This window comes from Squalius cephalus (assembly GCF_949319135.1).
Source record: "Squalius cephalus genome assembly, chromosome: 21".
Classification (NCBI taxonomy): domain Eukaryota; kingdom Metazoa; phylum Chordata; class Actinopteri; order Cypriniformes; family Leuciscidae; genus Squalius; species Squalius cephalus.
In genome coordinates, this window is record NC_137142.1 from 5,103,240 (window position 1) to 5,125,177 (window position 21,938).

Consider the following 21,938-nt stretch of genomic DNA (forward strand, 5'->3'; position numbering starts at 1 on the left):
CACACACACACACACACACACACACACACACACACACACACACACACACACACACACACACACACACACTGCACAGGCAGACTTGAGCTTTAACCTCTTCCTCTTCTATGGTTCTGTCATGAATCAGGTGATTTGCGAATGGCTTGCACTGACACTCTTATGGCTATAATCTCAGGCGGCTCAACCCAAAAGAGAGATGACTGATGATATCTGGCCAACATAAACTGAACTGTGCCCATGCATATGTGATGTGGTAATATTAAAAGTGTGTGTTTCTCACCTGTATGGCACGTCCTGTAGCTGTGGCCTTCGTGTGTGTGCAGGAGCCCTCGTGATACTCTTCCTTACAGTCCCTGCAAAACACCAACTGACACAAACAGAAAATCACTTACTATATGCCACAGCTCTCATATTGATCAGCAATTACACTGCACATTTTAGAGTGGCCTTTTATTGTGGGCAGCCTAAGGCACACCTGTGCAATAATCATGCTGTCTAATCAGCATCTTGATATGCCACACCTGTGAGGTGGATGGATTATCTCGGCAAAGGAGAAGTGCTCACTAACACAGATTTAGACAGATTTGTGAACAATATTTGAGAGAAATAGATATTTTGTGTACATAGACAAAGTCTTAGATCTTTGAGTTCAGCTCAGGAAAAATGGAGGCAAAGTGTTGCGTTTATAATTTTGTTCAGTGTATTATTATTATAAAAAATATTTCCCTTCACAATATAAATAGAAGGTCAATTTAACTGCACTGTGGGACAGTATTATAAGTGTGTGTGCGTGTGTGTGTGTGTGTGTGTGAGAGAAACTGTTTTCTATCTGAATATATTTTTTAAACTTTAATGTATTCCTGTGATAAAAGCTGAATTTTCAGCATCATTACTTTTACAATGGTAAAATACTGTAAACTATTCCAGAATAATGTGCAGAGACAACTAAAAGCCGTGTTAGTATTTTAGTATTAATTGTATACTATTTTGTATTAATAATTTAAATTAGCTTTAATATATATATATATACACACACACACACACATACAGTATATTATAGTATAAATTCATAATTTGAATTAGCATTAAACTTAATATACATATATAAAATTCAGGCAATTTACGTAATATTAAAAGTTGATGAATGTTATATACTTTATTTTTATTTTTAGTACTTACATTTTTTTTCAGTTAGTTGACAAGGCAATATTTCTAGTTTCCCCCCTAATGTTTATATTATATTTGATCAAATATTAGCAAATATCTTTAAATAAGTCTTAGTTAACAGCGCTGACTAGATGTAAACCATTTATCACAGGTTTAATTCCCCAATACTTGCAGACACTTTGGCTCTGATTTCTAAACGAGTTCTGATACGCCTCGGTCTGTCTGAATCATCATCATGTTTACAATACCAGTTTATGACGTAAATAGCACAAATGAATATTCATGCAGGATCGGAAGGCCACACAAGAGGGCAGTGTTTCTCCATGCCCGTGTGAACACACACTCTTCCTCCAGCTCTTCTGAAGCTCCACTGATCTAGTGTTTCTTCAGAGATCCAGACTGTGAAGTAGGGAACATCACATCATCTTTTTGCATTATAATTTCAGCTGCTCATGACAGATCCTCCTCTCAAGGTCTAGAGACAGATGCTTCTTTGTTTTCCCTCTCTCCAGTAATGATGAGAAAACACAGCTCTTTCGACAGCCACTTTCTTTCTACTTTTTTTCACCCCGGCTATCATTTGTTCCCTCTCAGACGCGCCACCCTTCATGTTTATTACCCTGGTCGCTGGTGTCCTTCTCCAGCACACTCATTTCTCCGGAGTGTGTGTGTGTGAGCCAGTGCGTTTGATGTGGAACAGTGTGAAACCCTTCTTAGTGTGAAATTGTGTGTCGGTTTCTTTACTTTTCGAGCAATGGGATATTTGAATAGTCAAGTCAGTTCTCGTCACTAATAAGCATTTCAACAGGTTAATATGCTCCCACGGAACTCCCAGAATCCTCCGCAGATTCAGAACATCTGCCAGTCATAAAGCTGATCATCGCTCTGTGCTTTTGTTTATTAAATATCTGAGCTAATTATGGAATCCTAAACCTTCTGACTAATTCTTTTTCATTCCCCCCCCCCCCCAATCATTCATAATTAACCGGATAGAGATTTAAAAAAGATTACAGTAATTCTACTGAAGAAGAAAGAAAAAAAAATCTAGCCGAATAATAATTTCTTGAACATAACTATGATGATTTATACAATTTAACCCATGACGTCTTAGGATTTATCTTTTTTTTTTTTTTTTTTTTTATGTTTAAAATCAGCAAAAATGCTGGGGAAAACACTAACAATTGCACATACTTTGATATTTGAATTTATAATCTATTCCTGATCAAAGCTGAATTTTCAGCATCATTACTCCAGTCACATGATCCTTCAGAAATCATTCTAATATGAAGATTTGCTTTTCTGATTATTATCAATATTTAAATACAGTCCTACTGCTTCATATTTTTGTGGAAACTGTGACACAGTTTAACACAGATTATCAGAAAGTTCAAAAGAACAACATTTATTTGAAATATAATTATTTTGTAACTCAATTTAACGTGTCTGAATTTTTTTTCTTACCTTAAACTTTTCAATGGCAGTCTTTCCACAAAAATATTAATCAGCAAAAACAGAAATGCCACAGGAAAAAGTTGCATCTGTTCTTTAAATGTGTCAGTCCATAACAGACTTATAGAGCGCATTCTGTAATAAACTTTGTCAATTATACATGCCGAACACGGGGCACTATGCTATAGGACGCTTTGATCTGGGCTCCAGCGTTTATACATGCAGTCAACTCTGTGTGTGTGTGTGTGTGTGTGTGTGTGTGTGTGTAGACTTAGACAGGATCTGACAGTGGCAGTCTGATGTGTGTTAAATAAGAACGTCAGAGTGAAACGGTGAAAGAGTTCTTAGAGAAAGAGACTTCTCTGATCATCTGCCAGACTGATCTCTCTCTCTCTCACACACACACTCACACACACACACACACGCTCACAGTCCTGACCCAAATGTATGGCTTCAGTGCAATAATAGCATCTTTCTGACACCTGGCTCACGGTCCCCAGCGCTCAGAGCCACAAACACAATGAGAGAACAGACAGATCGTACAGAACAGTTTCTCATAAACATGCCATTTTAAAATCACACTTCATCTAGTCACCTGACGTTTCCTACAATTAGGGCACAAATCGAGTGTAAAAAGGTTTTTCTTTTTTTTCTTTTTTTAAGGCGCAAACAAACGAAAGGTGATACACTGTGATTTCCCCCTGTATGGTTATTATTATAACTCAACTGCCAAGGCAGCATTTCTCATAGTCATATTGCTTAACTTGATGAAAAAAAAAAAAAAACCTGAAAAAAAAACCTAATAAATAATAATAAAAATATAAACATGATAAAACACAACAAACTAATCATTAATAATTAACTGTTTTAAATTAAATAAAAACCAAACAAAATATCATTCAAAATATTGAAAAAAAAAATATAGTAGTATCTCAATGATACTATAATAACACTTTTTAAGAGTTGTAAATAAATGTTTTTTTCTTCAAAAAAAAAAAAAAAAAAAAAAAAAAAAATCACATTTAATTCATTATGTAACCTGCCATTTCATTTTAATAATTTGTGAAATTCTTTAGCAATTTCTGGGTGAACATTGTTTTAGATCAACTTTTTTAAGTTCATTATTTTTCCGGTTCAGATCACATTATTATTATTATTATTGTTTTTAATGTCTTCATTTTGCTTTCCTTTTTTCTCCCGCAAACCAAAAATGCCTGAAAAAAGTTTAAAACACTTTATAATTGTTTTAGAATTATTTTAAACATTAAATGAATAAAAACAATTCAACAGACATCAATAACATTTAATTAAAAATTTCTGATAAAACAAACACACACACGCACACACACGCACGCACGCACACACACACACACACACACACACACACACACACACACACACACACACACACACACACACACACACACACACACACACACACACACACACACACACACACACACACACACACACACACACACTTTAGAATAGGGTTGATTATGTAGGAAGTTGCTACATGTAGCTATTTTGGCACAAAATACAAGTATATTATATTTTAAAAATTGTACAACTGAAAATATAAAAACTTCTATACATTCAGCATTATTAATAATACCTGTTGTTCCAGTACAGCAGATCTTTCTCCATCACTACATCTTGATTCTCATGAAGCTGAGAGCTGACAGTTCACACTCACTGTACACACAAACCACCACAGCAAACCCTGCTGAATTCACACACACTACAAAACTGACACTGAATACAGCGAGATCAACTCTAGTTTTCAACACACACTGCCGATACGGGGCAAACAAAAGAGAGGAAGGCCGAATAAAACGGAAGAGAAGATATAGAGAGGGGATATATTGATTTTCCTGTAGGTGAAGTAGGACAGGTTGCGAGGTGTCCCTCAGGTCCAGAGTGTGTAAAAACCTGTCTGTGTTTTTATGTGCCATCGTTGGTATATGTGTGTGTGCTGGTGCAAACGGTTCATTAACACCACCTCCAATAAAGCCTTTATCTGCAGCTCACAGACGCAGCTCTGACCACAGCAGAAACCGGACACACACACACGCACGCACGCACACACACACACACACACGCACGCACGCACGCACGCACACACACACACGGACACGGACACTGTAGAAGTTGTGTGGTTAGAAGATAAGGGACAAGCTCTCCAAATTCAAACTTATTAACAAACACAAAAATAGACTGAATCACAGCTAAAGCTACACCTGTACGTAACCATTGGCCAGTGTGATCTCACTAGCAAAAATATATCAGAAGAAAATATTAAAAATATTAAAATATTGCCCACCACAGGATGTTACGTGCTATCAAATTTATTTCAGTTTGAAAGTCTTGAAAGTTTTGAAGTTCCCAGTTATCTTATTTTAAAGGTTCCTAATTTTGTTTTGGGTTCTCCTACAATTGATTTACATGCATCCAAGGTCAAAAAACACTTTCATTTTCTCATAATATACACTGCAGCATCACCTCTTTTCTCAAAGAGCCTGAAACGGTTAATTCAAAGATTCAGTCTGTCTAAACTCCTCCTTACTGAGAGCAGACTGAGACTCTTCCAGTCTCAGCTACAACTTCAGTGTATGAGGGTCAAAGTAGATGTTGTTCACGGGCAGCCAATGAACACCATAGAACTGACATTATGCAAATTTGTTACATTGTTACATAGGTTTGTAACAGGAAGTGAGACTGGAATTACTGACGACTCGTTTCGGCAGTTCAGAATCGATTCTTTCTTTTAGGAGACAATAACTTTATTTGTCGTGCACTTTGATCTTTAAAACTTTGCAGACCTTTTGCATTCACAAACAGCTATTTTACACTGCATGAAATGTAATATTTGACAAAAGCATAATAGGGGCAATATTTAAATATAAAGTGAAGTTGAAAATGAAAATTGTGAAAATATATCAGAAAAAAAGAAAGAAAAGAAAATACTGATTGCCTGTAACGTTCAGTCTGGTTTCCGTTTTGTAGTCCTGCACTTTTAGTTTGTAAATCATTGTATGCAGTGTTTCTTTTCTGTTTCCATGGTTTCTTAGCATGCTTTTGTTTGTTGCTATGGTTACTCATTGTTTCATTGAGTTGACCCACCTGCTCCTTGTTTAGCTGTTTGGTTTCTCTGTGCATTGTTAGTTTTCCGTTCTCGTCTATGTTTAGTTGGTTGTGATTCTCCTGCGTTCCAGCATGAAACTGCAGCGCTCCTGCATGTATTTTGTTTTGGTTTATTGTTAAATAAAGTGACGGCTGCGTACAGATCCTCCCTCACTTCTCTCCTTGCTGCAACTAACTGTGACACTGCCCAACACAGGACCGTTTTTGTTTTGTTATTAGGTTACCAAAATTGTGTTTAAAAACCCCTGCTTTGTGTGTTTTTGCAGCAATCAGAACTATTTTTTTATTTGTTCGGTTGAACATTGAAACATAAAATATCGACGTAATCCTCATCCTTCCCTCGCATCCTGTAACAAGCCCTTCCCCCGCGGGTCAAAATGACCCACAGCCCTAAAATTATACTTTTTGTTGTTGTTGTTGTTGATCAGAAAAGCTTATATTTCATTTTTGTAATTTTTTTTATGGTTTTTTTTGGGGGGGTGAGATTTTGTATTATTATTTTATTTTATACATTTTTATTTAAATTAATAGATTTTATCAATAAATAATATAATTTGAGCACATTCTTCACATTCTTTCAACTTAAATTCAAAATAACTGCAATACATGCACATTGGGTCTATTTAGGTGTCTCTGCCGACCTCTTGTGGGAAAAAAAAAAAATATATATATATATATATAACATGATATTCAATTACTTTTTCGACTAGATGGCCTTATAGCTCTATATAGAGCACATGCACTCTTCCGCTGGGTCAATTTCAAGCCAATTTCTTGAGTTTATCTCTTCAGTATGCATTCATGTAAGCACTATAAAATAATTTTCTGGCAAAGTTTTCGCATTTTAGTTTTAATTTTGAGCTTTTTTTTTGAATTCCTTGCATTTCATTCATTCCTAAGGGGGTCAAACTGAAATTTGTTACTATTTTTAATACAACCAAATAAACTCCTTGAATCCAGTCAATTTTGTTTTTTTGTGTATTTATGGTTTAAGTGCGACAAAAGTCCTAAGGTATTTGACCACTCCGATGAACACTAAAAAAAATGAATAAAAACAAAAACATGAGTTTTCTTTGTTTTGGTTTCTTATTTTATTTTTAAAAGTCTTAATAATATTAAGTTCAATTTGTTGTTTTGCAAAAGCGTGTCAGTCAGAAGGTGCTTCAACTTTAGAAATGACTGTTTGCCCATTACAGGATGCTTTGTTTTGTTGTGTTGTGTTTTACAGTGTTGTGCTGCAGGGATGACGTATTCTTCTTGCCAAAACCCAGAAACAAGTTTTTATTTTAGCACTTCCTGTTCCACCGTTCCAAAGTCAATTGTTTTTTGAATGAGTTTTTGAATGAGAAACTTTTGCTGATCACAGAGTTTATTTCCTGCAATAATCCAAAAGCCAGTGGAAAAATCATATTGTTTTTTTGTCGAGGGAACCAGGATGATGCTAACTCACAGGTTGGCCAAAAAAAAAACAACAACAACAAAAAAAAAAAAAACACATCACTGCAGCACTATTCTATTGCCAAAATAGTGTTATAAAACCCTGCTTTGTATGCTTTTCTAGCAATCTACACTACATTTTATATTTTATTTGTTTGGATGAACAGTGAAATCATAATATAACATAATATTTAATTTTTAAAGTTTTGAAAGTCTTAAATTACGTTTTTTTTTGCAAAAACTAATGAGTGAGAAGGTGATTCAACTTTAGAAAATACTGTTTACCCACCACTAGATGCATTGATTTGCAATCCCGCTTACCAAGTTTGTGTCTTAAAACAATTTGTGCTTGTTTGGATGAACACTAAAACATACAAAAAAAACAAATGTAGCCTGGTGTAATGCTCGTCTCCAGCTCAAACCCTGTCCATGACAGCGGAAGGGTTTGAGGCATCACCTTCGACAGAGACAGAGAAGCGCAGATACAGGGTTTCCTCCCACTGCAATGATGATGTTTTTGTTAGCAAACATGCAATCAGTCAGTGCTAATGGCAGCTGAACTGCACCTTAATCTTTAATCGACTGGCTAATTAGAAAACATCATGCAAATTGTGTGGTAATTACATCTTAATCGTGTCGTGATTGGACGAGTGGAGTATGCAAGCGATAGAGGGCAGGGATGAAACACAGGAATGCCATCCTAAACAAGGGATATACTCGCTCAAAGGTTTGTAAAAGTGCAGATCGTTGTCATTTCAGGCTGACTGTTATGCCTGTATCGCATGAGACTGTATTGTTTGATAGATAACTTTATAATTACGGGCAACACAACGCATACTAGAGGTAAAGTGTGTACTTTTCTGAGCCGCTACACTCCTCTATATAGACCTTATTCAGAGCAGCGCCATGATGGCTATGAAAGTGAGCTGTGAGGGATTGACTTACTGTGTTTTCAATGTCATCCGCTGTATAAAGCTTCTAGATCACTTATCATTTTCCACAGCTCATATTGTCTGGATTTTTTTTTCTTCTGTCTACTGACATTTCTTCAAAAAGATATTTTTTGCAGTGTTTAATCAGCAGAACAATCAAAAAACACATTCAATAACAGCACAGCCCACTGAAGAGGTGTACGTCTGGCCCTCACAGCCTCGCATTCATTTCAGATGTAAATCAAAGATGGCGTTGCTGTGAATCACGTCTAAAGAGCCTTAAAGGGTTCTGTCAGACACTTCACATACAGATCCTTAGGGGTTCTCATCATGGGATCATTTGATAGATTAAGTTTTAATTACATTTTATTAACTGAACAGCTCTTAAAAATTGAAATAACCTGTTATACATGAAACTATTGTGCAGTCATTGAAGACATTTCTCTTATTTAGAACCTTTTTGGCATAAAGCATTCTTTAAAGACTCCCTGTGGTGAAAATCAAGTTTTTAACGTTGTTTATATGTCTATGTGGTGTTTTTAATAAGACAAACCATGTGCAAATTCATAAGTCAACACCATTGTTGTATTTTTTTCAAACCTCCCATCTGTCAGTCACTTCGACGTGATGTCAATAGGCACGTTTCCATTACAGATTTGCGGAAAACTTTTGCGATTTTTTCTAAATGTCGACAAAACACCATTGCGAAATGACGGAGTTTCCATTAACCGATGTTATGCGACTAAAACTACTTCTCGCGATAAGTAAATCCAAAAACCATGGCAACGGACGTTGGTAGGTTTATGTACTATATCCCGGCCACTGCACTAGCCATTATCATTAATCGAAGGAGACGCATGTGTGTTTTACAAGCATTAATGGTAAGGAACGACCCTTATACTTGTGAGCGGCACATATGAGGTGTTTCTGGGTGTTTCTCCCTCAGATCTGCTCCGAGGTCTTGATTGTGGCATTTATTTGAGGTTTAGAATCCATTATTCCTGTAATTATTTTGTCTTATATGAATTTAATAAAGAACTCCATCTCGTATTCTGTCCAAACACACCGCGTCATCTACGTCAGGTGACCTGTAAATGCGCAAAAACTGTTTCCATTGCAGTTTTGCGAAATATTTCTTTTTCGAATTGCCTGAAAAACCACCTCATGCGAGCGTAAAAACTTTTTTGCGATAAATGGGAGTTTTTGCGAAATTGACGTGTTTCCATTGGGCGTATTTTCAATTCGCAATTTCAATTTGCGTAATTTGAAGGGTGATGGAAACACGGCTAATGACTGACACTAGGGCCAGATTTACTAACAGCTTGCGTCAGCACAAACCCTCTTTTGGCGTTAAGAAACTACTGTCAGGATTTACTAAAGACACGCAGTGAAAAATTAGCGCTGAAAAGGCGTGGACAGGGTTATTTTTGCGGCTGATCTTATTGCATATGCATTTGTAGGAGTTTCCCTTTCAGACGCAAAATTTATGGGAGGAGAGTATTTAAATGAATAATGCAAGCTGATTTACTAAGGTTTGCGCTAGTCAGTTTACTGGTATTTGTACCATTATTTACCGCCCAAAAACAGCATGTCTTAAACCAGACGCTAACTGGTAGATCGTGTTGGTCATTATGGATTTGATCCGGTTGCGTCTGTGTTCTTTGATTTGCGTGTCGTCAGTAGATCTGCACTGTTTTGGAATTGCTCACTAATTTGCCCTGTTTAGTAAATCTGGCCCTAGGGGTCATTCTTGGGAGCCTCTGATGATTTGAGAAACGGCCAATGAAAATAAGCGAGTGGAATTTGCATGTGGACATACGGGTATAAAAGGACCCGGGGTGCATCCACTCATTCTGACCGTTGTCTCTGCATTACAGTAAAAGCTGTTGTGAGGTCAGTGAAGTGAAGATCTTACCCCACAGCCGAGTCCATTTCCTAACTCACAGCAGACTCTCCTTCCATCATCCACAGGAATCAGCCCGGCACCACATCCGGGAGCGGGACACAGCACTCCCCCCATCTGAAGAACACACTCCTCCGCTGCGTAGCGCTGGTAGCGCTCGTACTGGAAAACAGAGAGGGGCCGAGACTAAAACACAGCTTGTGATGTCAGACAGGGACAGCTGATCCCCAAAAAAAAGATGAACATGTCATTCCTAATCTTTCTTCTGCAGAAATAAAAGAAGACAACTTTGACTTCCATTTTTCAGAATTTTTCAAAATATGTTCTTTTATGATCCACAGAAGAAATAATGTCATACAAATTTGGAAAGACATGAGGGTGAGTAAATTAAGTCAGAATTTTTATTTTAGGTTGAACTATCCCTTCAAGTGTGTAAAAAAAAAAGTCAAACACAAGTTCAAACACTGGATGATTATACACGTATACATTTTATTTTTAATAAAAATGAGTCATAAGACACATTTGATTAGCATTTTACTGAAATTATTTGTTAACCCCGTAAGACCTGGCACATAAAAAATGTATTTATTTTTAAATGGAACAGTTTATTAAATGAAAAAAAAAAGTTTGCATTTGTGTTTTTGTTGAGTATCATATTTTATACATCAGGCTTCGAAAAACAAAAAAAAAAAAACAAAAAAAAAAAACACCTACATTTAATTTAGAAACCCAAACTGAGCAAAAATATGCAATTTGTATGGAAAAAAAGTCAAATGAAATTGTGATAGCTTGTAATCACTGATATCTTTAACAGTCCAGCAGAATACTTACATAAAATGCATATAAATGTCACTTTATATCTTTTAATAATGTCTTAGTAAGTTGATATTTAAATTATTAATTTTATGGTTAGATCAAAGCTCTGTAGTTTTTATTGTGGGGGCAAAACATATAATGCAATCAATGCAATAATGATTGAGAGATGAACATTTAAACCTTCCTCAAAAGCCTGATGGATCATATTCGATACTTATATTATAACATGATTTTTCAAATAAATGATGTATGGATAATCAAGTAAACCTAAGTTGCTTCAGTCCAGTAAGTGTTCATCTTGACATAATGCTAACAATATAAAAGTTATTCTAACATAAAAGATACGCAAACCACAACCTGAAGGTGGACGTTTTTACTTGCTAAAAGTATAACAGGATGCATGTAGTAGATTGTGTACAACAGGTTTTTCAGCAAAGATTTGCTTATGTTGATCATTTAGAGGCTTTAGTGTGTATCAAATATGGCTTTAACAAGCTGTTGATCAAATTATTACTATTTTATGATCCCTGAAACTAAATTGGGATGGTAAAAGTATTGGTATAAAAACAACCCAGAGTTCATCTGGCATAAATTTGGTTGTGACATCTGGCCCGCAAGCCGAGCGTCCCAACAGGACAGGAGAGAGTGAGATGAACAAGATGCGCACAGATGTCAGGAGAGAACAACATGTTCTGAAGCGACTGCAGAAACATCCCTAATGGAGCTCTGCAGAGGTGACACACAACCGCTCCGATTGGCGTGAAAACTTCAAAGACAAACACTTGGTGAAGATGGAGGGAGGAACGAGGAAAACGGTTTTGCACCGCGAGGACGTTTGGTGAGACGGTGCGGTGGTGAGGTCTTGTTGCGAACAGCCAATTACAAGCCTCTCGCATGTGACCTTCTGATGACCAGGATGAGCGTGGATTTCACATGAGCCGTGATCAGGACAGGGAAGGTTGCTGAGAAGGTGTGTGTGTGTGTGTGTGTGTGTGTGCATGAGACCAAACCTACCTGCTCATCTCCCAGGACTCGGAAATGATGAACCTCTCTAATGAGTGAATCAGGACAGCCGGCTGGAGACACAGAAAGAAAACAGGAACATTAGCATGGGCTGAAACGGATGTGTACAGCAGAGAGTTTGCACAAAACTAAAAACATATATCATCATTTACTCACCCTCATGTTATTCCAAAACTAAATACGTTTATTTCTTCTGTGGAACATAAAAGAAAACAGTTTTGATTGTGTTTTTTAGAATATCTTCTTTTTGTGTTGCACAGAAGAAATAAAGTCATACAGCTTTGGAAGGACTCAAGAGAATTATTAAATTATGAGCGAATTTTCATTCTGAAATGTTTCCTTCTGGTATGAATAGGCCTTTACACCAGCATGAAGTCCCATCCTGCTTTATGTTATATGCTGGTTTTGGTTTTGTTGTGGTCAATCTAGGTCAATGATAAGATACTCTTTTTTATGTAAATCTAGTCATTTATTCAAAAATACATTAAAAAGGCAACTGACAATAACATGAATACACTTCAATGAACACATTTTGTAATTTCTAAAAATAAAATTCAGTTTCATTTAGAAAATGATTGTGGGCATGAAAGCAAATGTGTCAGAGTGTTGCAACTGTCCTGATTAGTGTTATTTTAGTATGATTAAGATTTTAGATTTGAATATGTTTTTTTCATTATTAATATTTTGAATTTAATTTTGTATTTTTAAAGTTCATTTTAGTTTTTTTGTTGTTTTCTTTTTGTCACTTTTATGACATTATGACATTTATTAGTTATTTTTTTTTTTTAAATGTCTAGTTTTTATTCATTTGATTTTAGTTAAACTAAACAAAGTTAAACTATTTGAAAATGAGAAATGTTGCTTTGACAACTAGCTGAAATAAAATAAGTGTAAGTTTTGTTTTATATTTTATTTTATTATTTTATTTCAGTTAATATGTTTATTTTATTTCAAGTTTTTTTATGGTTTTATGTTTAAACTCTAATAACCCTTTCCATGTTATTATAATGAAGAAAAATGCCTCATTAACAAAAAGTCAGGGTCAATAAGTCTTTTCAAATATCTGATGATACATTTTTAATGAATTTAACATTCACTTCCAAGGTAAGGTTATTTCACAAAATGCTTTATGATACCAAATTAATGTCATTTATGAATTAATAATTAATTAGAGTTGTAAAAACACATTTCTACCAAAAAAATATATTTGAATTTTTACAAAATAATTTGTATTCAAGGTGTAAAGTAAATATGTACATACGTTTTAATTGATGTTTATACCACATGACATTCTTTGAGTCATTAAACTTTTGTTGAAAATGGTATAAAAGTTTTCAGAATCATGTGTAACGTGTAAATTCTGTTATGTTCTGTTTTCACTCTGTTTGCTCTGTTCCGGTTTGCCTGAGTTCCTAGTTAGTTACTCTGGCTGTTAATTAGTTTCCACACACCTGTTTCTGTTCTCCTTGATTTGTTTAAGCCTTGAGTTCTTTCTTTTCGGTTTCCGGTATCGTCTAAGGGTGCGTTTACACGACAAATATGCTTAAAACAAAAAGGTTTTCCTTTGAGTTTCCTTGTACACACGACACCATTGTTAAAATGATCCCCATTCACACGGATCAGTGAAAACGACTAAAAACGCTGTATTCTGCTGCCAGACCAGTAGATGGCGATGAAACACTATAGATTGAATACGTAATACGCATATGCATGACTTCATCGTCTTTAGAGATTCACGTTTTTGTTGTTTACATGGAGACCGTTTTCAAAAATGTACACTTTGAAACCCGTTTTCAAAAGTTTGCGTTTTCAGGCACCGAACACGCCGGTGTCGTATAAACGAACGGCCAAAACGCATTAAAAGTTTCATGCGTTTTTTGTAAACAGCCCCTTAGTTAACATGTTAGTGTTATTTATTCTCCTGCGATCGCCTGAGTGTTCCTTGTTTATTTCATTAAGACTCTTTTGTTCCTACAGCCACAACGTGACAATATAAATCCAACGTAAGTTTGAATTTGTTCTAAACTAAGATTTTCTTCCTCATCTTAGCCACTTATTTATCACTGACCCATAGCAAAACATAGCTGGTGAATCTGGTTGACCTATGAGCTTTCTGGTCTTGCTACTTTGAAGTCTTGCGCGTCAAGCTAGCCATGAAGCCTGTTTGGCGCGCCACCATCCAAAACACAACATACAGTATATGCTGGTCATTTCAGCAGGACGTTCCTTATCAAAATGCAACGAGAATTGACAAGTGCATGTATTAACATACATTACGCTCAATATCCCGAACTCGGGCGCACACGAACGCTAATGAGCGGTGCTCTTCAGGACGCCCAGCACTTGCAATGCTGATACGCACCCAACATCCACCTCAGGGTCACGCTCTGAGAGGAGACGCCTTTCATTCGAGCCACCTAATCTCCAGGAGGAGAGGAGAAGCACCTTAATGGGGAACAGAGCCAAAGAGGTCCTTCGTTTTCCTGGCCCGCAGAAAAAAACTCGTGCTTAAACCCACACAGGATAATTATGGACGGCAAATGAGTGAAGATGAATGTGTGTGAGCTTAGGCAGGGGTCTGACCCCAAAGTGGCAGTCCAATCCTCTCCTCTAACAACCATGGTGTAATGATCTGGTCCCTTTTGTAGGGAAACGTTTTGCTTTGGACCAAAGATTCTTGCTACACACCAATTATCTCTTCGGAGACTAATGACTACTCTAATCTGCATGTGATGGCACACACACACATCCTTGGACTTCTCCGTACACCTAAGCGGAGTGGAACTTTAAATTACAAAGAGTGAAATGGAGTGATCTCTAAAAAGATGAATGTAGATTTAAAGGCTGATAGCATCTGAGTGCAAACAATACAAAACACACGCTTATCAAAACGGCCAGAAGGAATTTCCCATCATCACAGACGATCTGCTCCCCACCGATTTGCTTTTGTGCGAATAGATAGAGAAAATATGCAAGCTGTCGGGGTTCATTTGTGGCCACTAAGTAACATCTTCACAGCCTCAAAAGACAGTAAATTTAAACCCTGAACATCAATTTTAATCTTAATCAGTTATTTACTTTTCAAAGGCTTTAAATTGTTGATCTTAGGGTGATTTCATACCTGGCTCGTTTGGAGCATTTGTTTCGGAACCTGGTGTGTTTTCTCGCTTAGTTCGGTTCGTTTAGGCATATATGAACACAGCAATCGCTCTCAGATCCACACCAAACCAATGGCTCCGAGATCGCCTGGACGAGATGGTCTCGGCCCGATTGCAGACGAACTTTGGGCGATTCGGTTGAGCTGAGAAATCAATCTGACCCAACGGACCAATGAACCATGCGGCATCATAATTCATAACGACAAATGTGTTATATAAAAATCAGCAGTGTCTGATTCTGTGAGTGAGCATTAGTTATTGCAGTTGAAAAAATCTTAAAATATTGTGTAATTGCTCTTCTCCGTCCATTGCAAGAATGCTGTCCCGACGAAGCCTTGCTTCCTGCATTACATATGTTATATAATAAAGCGGGAATGACAGCTATATTCGTGTAGTTATAAATAAGCCACAATGAGCTCATGGAGTGAACTTGTCAATCATCTTGATGGATGACGCAGAAGGAAACTCTGACAACTAAGAGGACAGTTTTACGCACATCAGACTTGCATAAACTCATTTTGGTACGGTTTGAAATGTTGCCTTGTGAAAGCTAACCAAACCAAGAAGAAAACACATAATTGTAACAAATTAAGTCTCTGTTTCGGAACAAAACAAATGATCCATAGGTGTGAAAATGCCCTTAAATGGCTAGTTCACCTAAACATGACGGGGGTCTCCAGGGATGTCATCTTAGCTTTTGCGTTGTGTTCTGCATTGTTCACTTGTCTGACCCCCATCTGAAGTTTTTGGCCAAATGAGCATGTTGCATTGGAGTCGGGCAGTCGGTGAGACGGATCACTCTGATTGGCTGTTTAGATTAGCAAACCAGTGCATGAAAAGCATAGTGAAAGTGAGCAAACGGCAAAAAGTGCACACAGAGAAGGCTCTTCCAATTTGACATTTTCATGTTACATGAGCATTACAATACACGAATATGTGATTCATATTCAAATATGAATCATATACCTGATTAATATTCAAAATGGTAAGCAAGCATTGTTTTGTTTGCGGTTTGTATATCTGCACTCTTCATGCCTGGTTCTGACGAATAATGCTACCCATCAGAGTGTGCTACCAACACTACATTTGCATTGTTTTAAAGGTAATGGATGTTAATAAAGCCTCAAACCACACGAATATGATGCTTGTAACACAATCCATAGGTAGCATTTTTTGCTATTGAATTGTTTCTACTGTTTTAATGGGAGGTAGCAACACCGGCTTCCCTTTTTGATTGATAAATACAGACTACAGCCACCTACCAGTAGGTGGTCAATCTAGAAATAACAGACAGTTATTTCCTCTCATGCAGGCGCTAAATGTACATGCTAATTGGCCATTGATTGCGGTCTTCAGCCCGGACGCAGACGATGTGAGGTGACAAAACAGTCGCTTTGGTCTGCGAGTTCTTTGATATCGGTTTGGTGTGTAACAGCCTTTTAGTGGAATAGACTTTCCATGGTGGGACAGAAATCTCTCAGGTTTAATTAAAATATCAACACTGTGTGTGTTTCAAAGATGAACGAAAGTCTTATGGGATTGGAACGACATGATTAAATGATAACAGAATTTTCATTAATGGGTGAACTGACCCTTTAAAATTGTCTTAAATTGTGTTCTTTCCCATTTAAAAAAGTGCAGACACAACTATGGCTGCGTCCAAAAGCTTAGGCAGTGACTTGTTGCCTCGCTGCCTAATCAGGGAAGGATTTGGCAGACAGCGTTTGTGCACAAAGGTGAAAAGAAACTGATTTAGATTTAGAAGTCTGATTTCTGACAGACCTCTGAGGCAGCGTAACGGTTTAATGATCTACAATAAAATAAAGCAAGCTTTGGTGAAAACTAAGCGAATATTAAATTACTACAATACCAATTTGTTGCTAGAAATGACATCAAAAGTGGTGGACATCAATTTACTCACAAACTGATTAACTGCAACTTTCAAATGGCATTATTTTTTTAGCTCAACTGTCGCGGAATGGAACGCACAGCATTGTGGGATATCAAAGGCAGCGAAGGATACATCTATGTTGCCATCAAACATCCATCAGATGAAGGAATCTCCGGAGACAGGAAGTGAAGCCAATATTGGATTTGAATGTGCCTTTATAACCGGTCCTACTTGACCAGCTCCTAGCAAGACTTGAACCGGGGTCTGCAGCATGGGAGGTAGGAGCGCTAACAAGGACGCTAAAGACGTAGTGTTGTCATAAGTACCAACTTCGGTACCAAGTCGGGACTGAAATTTAAAAAATGTGACGCTTTGAGCGGAATCGCAAACACCTCTGATTGCCAATTGTGTTCACACGTTCATCAAATATGACTGTGATTGGCTAAAATGATCAGCGCTTCAAAAACATGTTGTAAATATACACCAATGACACTCTTCCCCGAGCGCTTACACAGATACACACGGGAGCAAATTTGATCATTGTAGCCAATCAGAAACATATCCGATGAGCGCGTGAACACAATGGCCAATCAGAGGTGTTTACGATTCCGCTCAACAGCGCTCAAAGCGTCACAATTTTACAATTTCAGTACCAACTTGGTAGCGAAGTACCGAAGTACACTACTCTAGCATCAGTTGCTAAAGCACCTCTTGAGATCAGAGGTTTACACGCACAGCTCTTTCTGGCCTACGTCCGTTACAATCACCCCCCTAAACCTCACTCTCATCCGGGTCAAGGCACAAAACGTAACCGGTCCTACTCGATCTGCTCCGAGCGGTATTCAAACTTCTGCATGGGAGGTTGGGAGCGCTAACAAGGAGGCGAAAGACTCCAGCCTCTAGCGTCAGTTGCTAGAGCGCCTCTTGAGATCAAGGGAGTGAGGTTTACACACACAGCTCTTACTGGCCAATGTCCGCTACACCTTGATGCCTTTCTAACTTTGGAAAGCATCCTCTGAAGGCAGCATTTTTCAGCTTTCGGATGCAGCCTATAAGTAAGACGTTCGCTGGTTTCCCTAAAAACATTCCCCTGTTACAACATACATTTCCTACCCAGACAGTATCTGGATGTTTACCGCCAAATTGCATTTACACCTTCATTCTAATGTGTCTCCAGTGCGATGGGATAGAAGCAAATAGCCACATATTACACTGAAATTTCCACAACAACAAAATGGACAAAGTTCTAAAGGTCACATAGTAGAAACCTGTAGCAAAGTTGAAGTCTCGAACGCACACACCGTCCTGTGGACTGCAGAATGCTAATGTTGCTAATCCTCCTCCAGGGCTGCTAGCGCAAATGCCGGCTCACTTTTCTCATGCAAATGGGGGCGAGCGCACTAATCGCACTGGACCCGCTGGGGGACTCGCAAGCTGCCAAATATTAGAATTATAAAAGGGAAAAAAGGCTCACATTTGTCTAAAAATAATTAAAGATAAAGAATACAGAGGGCAATGAAGGAGTGTAGCATACTGAGAGGTGAACTTTTCAGGACACACACACACACACAGACAGAGAGACATATGGAAAGAGACCAGTTTGACTAGCATATCTCCTGTGGAGTTACCTAAGGTCAGAGCTGTGGCACAGCTGTTAGCGCACATCAGCTAGAAATACTCTCACACAGTTTGAATCCCATACCCACATTATCTATACAATAAAGAGGCCACATGCAGGTGGAACACATAAGGAGTTATTATCAACGAGTCTAACTGCTCTTTTCCATTTAATATACACTACCGGTCAAAAGTTTGGTGTCAGTACAATTTTATTTTTAAAACTTTTATTCAAAAAGGACGCATTACATCGATCAAAAGTAATCATATTTAACTCATGCGCAAAACTGGAATATCACATTTGCGAATAAAGCAGCGTTTCCATCATGTGTTGAAGAGAACAAAATCGTCACTTCCTGGGAAACTGGCGCAAAATATCGTAGAAACTTCTTCAACTTCAGAAAACACACAGATATGAACCGTTTAACTGCACATAGCTCAGCCATGACTTGAACTGGGGTCAAAAGGTGATGATGTAACATCCAAGTAGGCACGCCCTCACGCGATTATGACTGGTCGATTGATAAGCTTAAATCTGATTGGTTAAAGAGTACGAATGACCCGGGTGGGAGTGCCTCCAGGAAAGTCTCAAAAATGCACACACACAAATCCAAGGAGATTCACACACGATGGATGATTTACACATTCAGATTTAACGATAAACTCGTACATTTTAAACATTCCAACCTTTTTGAGCACAGTTTGTAAAAAAATTTTTTTGCGCACGTGAATTAGCTTTTGTGCATGTGATATTGACTACGCATGTGTGCATCATGTCTTTTTGCGTGAAATATTATTGAGACTAAATTCACTCCATACAAATCCGAGGTCTGTCCCGAACCGTGACTTCTGTGTTCCGTTACACCCCTAATCTTTATACATTCAAATATCCTGCATTAGCTGCCTTTATATTTTGAAGAAGTGGTTCCTTGCAAGGGTATCATTATACTTGAGGATTCATGAAGTGACATTGCATAATGTCACAAAAAAAAAGGTGTCTGATAGTCCTGCAGGGAAAGTTAGCGTATCAGAAAAGAAGAGGCTCTGAGAAGAAGCATCTGGCAAAGGCAGCTATATGGAGATGTTAATACACTACCGTTCATTTGACATGGTCAACTTAGAATCATGCAGCACAATAAAACCTGAAATGGCAAATGAAAGTTGAAATGATATACTGCAATGAGGGGGAAAGTCACACAGCGAAACAAAGAAACTTCCATTGATTTTTATTTTGTCATGCTGGAGGATCCGCCATCTGCCAGGCACAACTATGATAAAATGTCTGCTAAAGAAACAGCAAAAAAAGCCTTTACATCTCATGTCTGGCTGGTCAATATCTGTTTAGTCTCCTGTGCAATTCAATTGATCAGTTGTGCTGTGCTGTGCTGTACAATTCAATTTTGCTTGCAAAAGAAAATGTATTACAACATAATGAAATCAATACAGACACACGCTAATGACTGCCTTTGCCTCAAAACAGACATCTTTTGTTCGGCGTGTAAACGTGCGGTGTCAGGACAATTTGACTAGTCGAACTATAGAGCACTTCAAATCCTCAGAGCTCAAACAGTTTCTTCTGTGTACGGACCATTCGGGAGGGATCAAAAGATGCAAACAAAAGCAGGAAGATCAAAGTTTAACTCCCACCCTTCTTTTTGATCTGTACCGAAAGATGTTTGACGCGCACACACAGAGTTACAAAGACGGAATCATAAGCCTGGCACAACTGTTAAAGCCTCATTTAGCGACTTTCATAGCTTAATTACTATTCGCAGTTTGCCAGCAGGGAGGCGTCTTAATGTATAGTGCCTCCTGCTGACTGGCACAGCTGTTTGAGTCACGCTCAAGAAATGTTTTAGGAAATGAAACCAGCGGGTCCACGGCAACTCTAAATTTAATCCAACCGCAGGGGTTAGTTAGCTACTTAATGTGGATCTTATGCTTCTAGCACACTGCAATGCTGATAAAAGCTTGTGTTACAAGTACAATAACACTCCCCTCCACAGGAGATAATGAGCCAATGGATGTTCCCAACGTGACCATGGGCTTACCTTTTACTGCATATTAAAAGGCCAGTTCATGCAAAACTTTTTTTTTTTTTTACAATTATTTACTCATCCTGATGTCGTTCTAAACCCATCTGACTTTCTTTCTTCCACGCAACACAACAGGAGAAATCGTGAACTCTGAGTCATGTTCGAATTCGTGTTTTTGACATCAAACTTAATAGTCAATTTTTATTTGTATAGCGCTTTTCACAATGCACACTGTTTCAAAGCAGCTTTACAGAAATCCATGATGCTAATGCTTAAAATATCTTAATATATTCATGCCTTATAGTTATATTTAGCTGATTAGAGATACGGATAAAGTTAGATTTGCATTTTGCGACAATATAAACAATCAAGTTGAGATCTGCTATATAGTATACAGTATATTGCTTTATGTGAGTGTACTGCTGTGAATATGCAAATGAGATTAGAGAGATTTAATGGAGGAAAAGTATCGAAAGCCAAATGGTTCAGAATTTGCGTGCTTTTGACAGCCGTATCAATATTAAAACGGCGTCTTCATAACGGCAATAAGTTAACGTCACACGCCGCCACGCATTAAAATAATGCCACTCGCCGATAGATGTTAAATTGACGCCACACATAGACTGTAAAAAATACATATGACTCTACAGATATTTTTTCTGGTTTCTGATAACGGGAGGGGCGAGCCAGACTACATCGCGCCGGATCTTAAGCTAGACCTTTTTATTTTATTTATTTATTTGTATTTTTTCTTGAACAAAATTCATTTACATTTACACTTCACACTCAAAGTCATTTTCAGTGTGTTTACACCGCAAAACAAATCCTCTCCTTGCCATTTTCGCGCTCTTCCAAACGGGATTGTCCTCTCCGACTTGCCGTAGAGTCCTCAAACTCAGTAGAGGAGGGGCCATGCAGATGAGCTCATAAATCTGCACTTTGAGTGGCGTGTGGCGTCAATTTAACATCTATCGGCGAGTGGCGTTATTTTAACGCGTGGCGGCGTGTGACGTTAACTTATCACCTGGCGGCGTTATGAAGACGCCGTTTTAATATTGATACGGCGGTCAAAAGCACGCAAATTCTGAACCATTTGGCTTTCGATAGAAAATACTTAAATTCAACATGAAACCTATACTGACCCTTTACCTTGTTTAATGCACATCTTATTCCGCACGATTGATCAGTGAACATTACTCCAAAGAAAAACAATCTTTTGTCTTTGTAATATTTAATCAAAATCCAAAACTTAGCCTACTATGGGATATAAGGAATAATCCAACCAAAAATCAATTCTGTTATCATTTACTCGCCTTACTGCCATTCCAAACACTAAATGACTTTCTGCTGCGAAAAACAAAAGCT

At 37.7% G+C, this 21,938-nt stretch overlaps 1 protein-coding gene across 2 annotated transcripts in view; it reads right to left on the minus strand.

Annotated features, from left to right (window-relative positions):
* Nucleotides 1-21,938, minus strand: part of prkn (parkin RBR E3 ubiquitin protein ligase) — a 187,231-nt gene that overhangs the window by 3,397 nt on the left and 161,896 nt on the right. For both annotated transcript variants that reach the window (XM_079855032.1, XM_079855031.1), the window contains 3 exons: nt 11,863-11,924; nt 10,045-10,194; nt 281-367 (listed from right to left, as the gene is read on the minus strand). In XM_079855032.1, the coding sequence (XP_079711158.1) occupies nt 281-367; nt 10,045-10,194; nt 11,863-11,924 (299 nt within the window). The remainder of the gene's footprint in view (nt 1-280; nt 368-10,044; nt 10,195-11,862; nt 11,925-21,938) is intronic.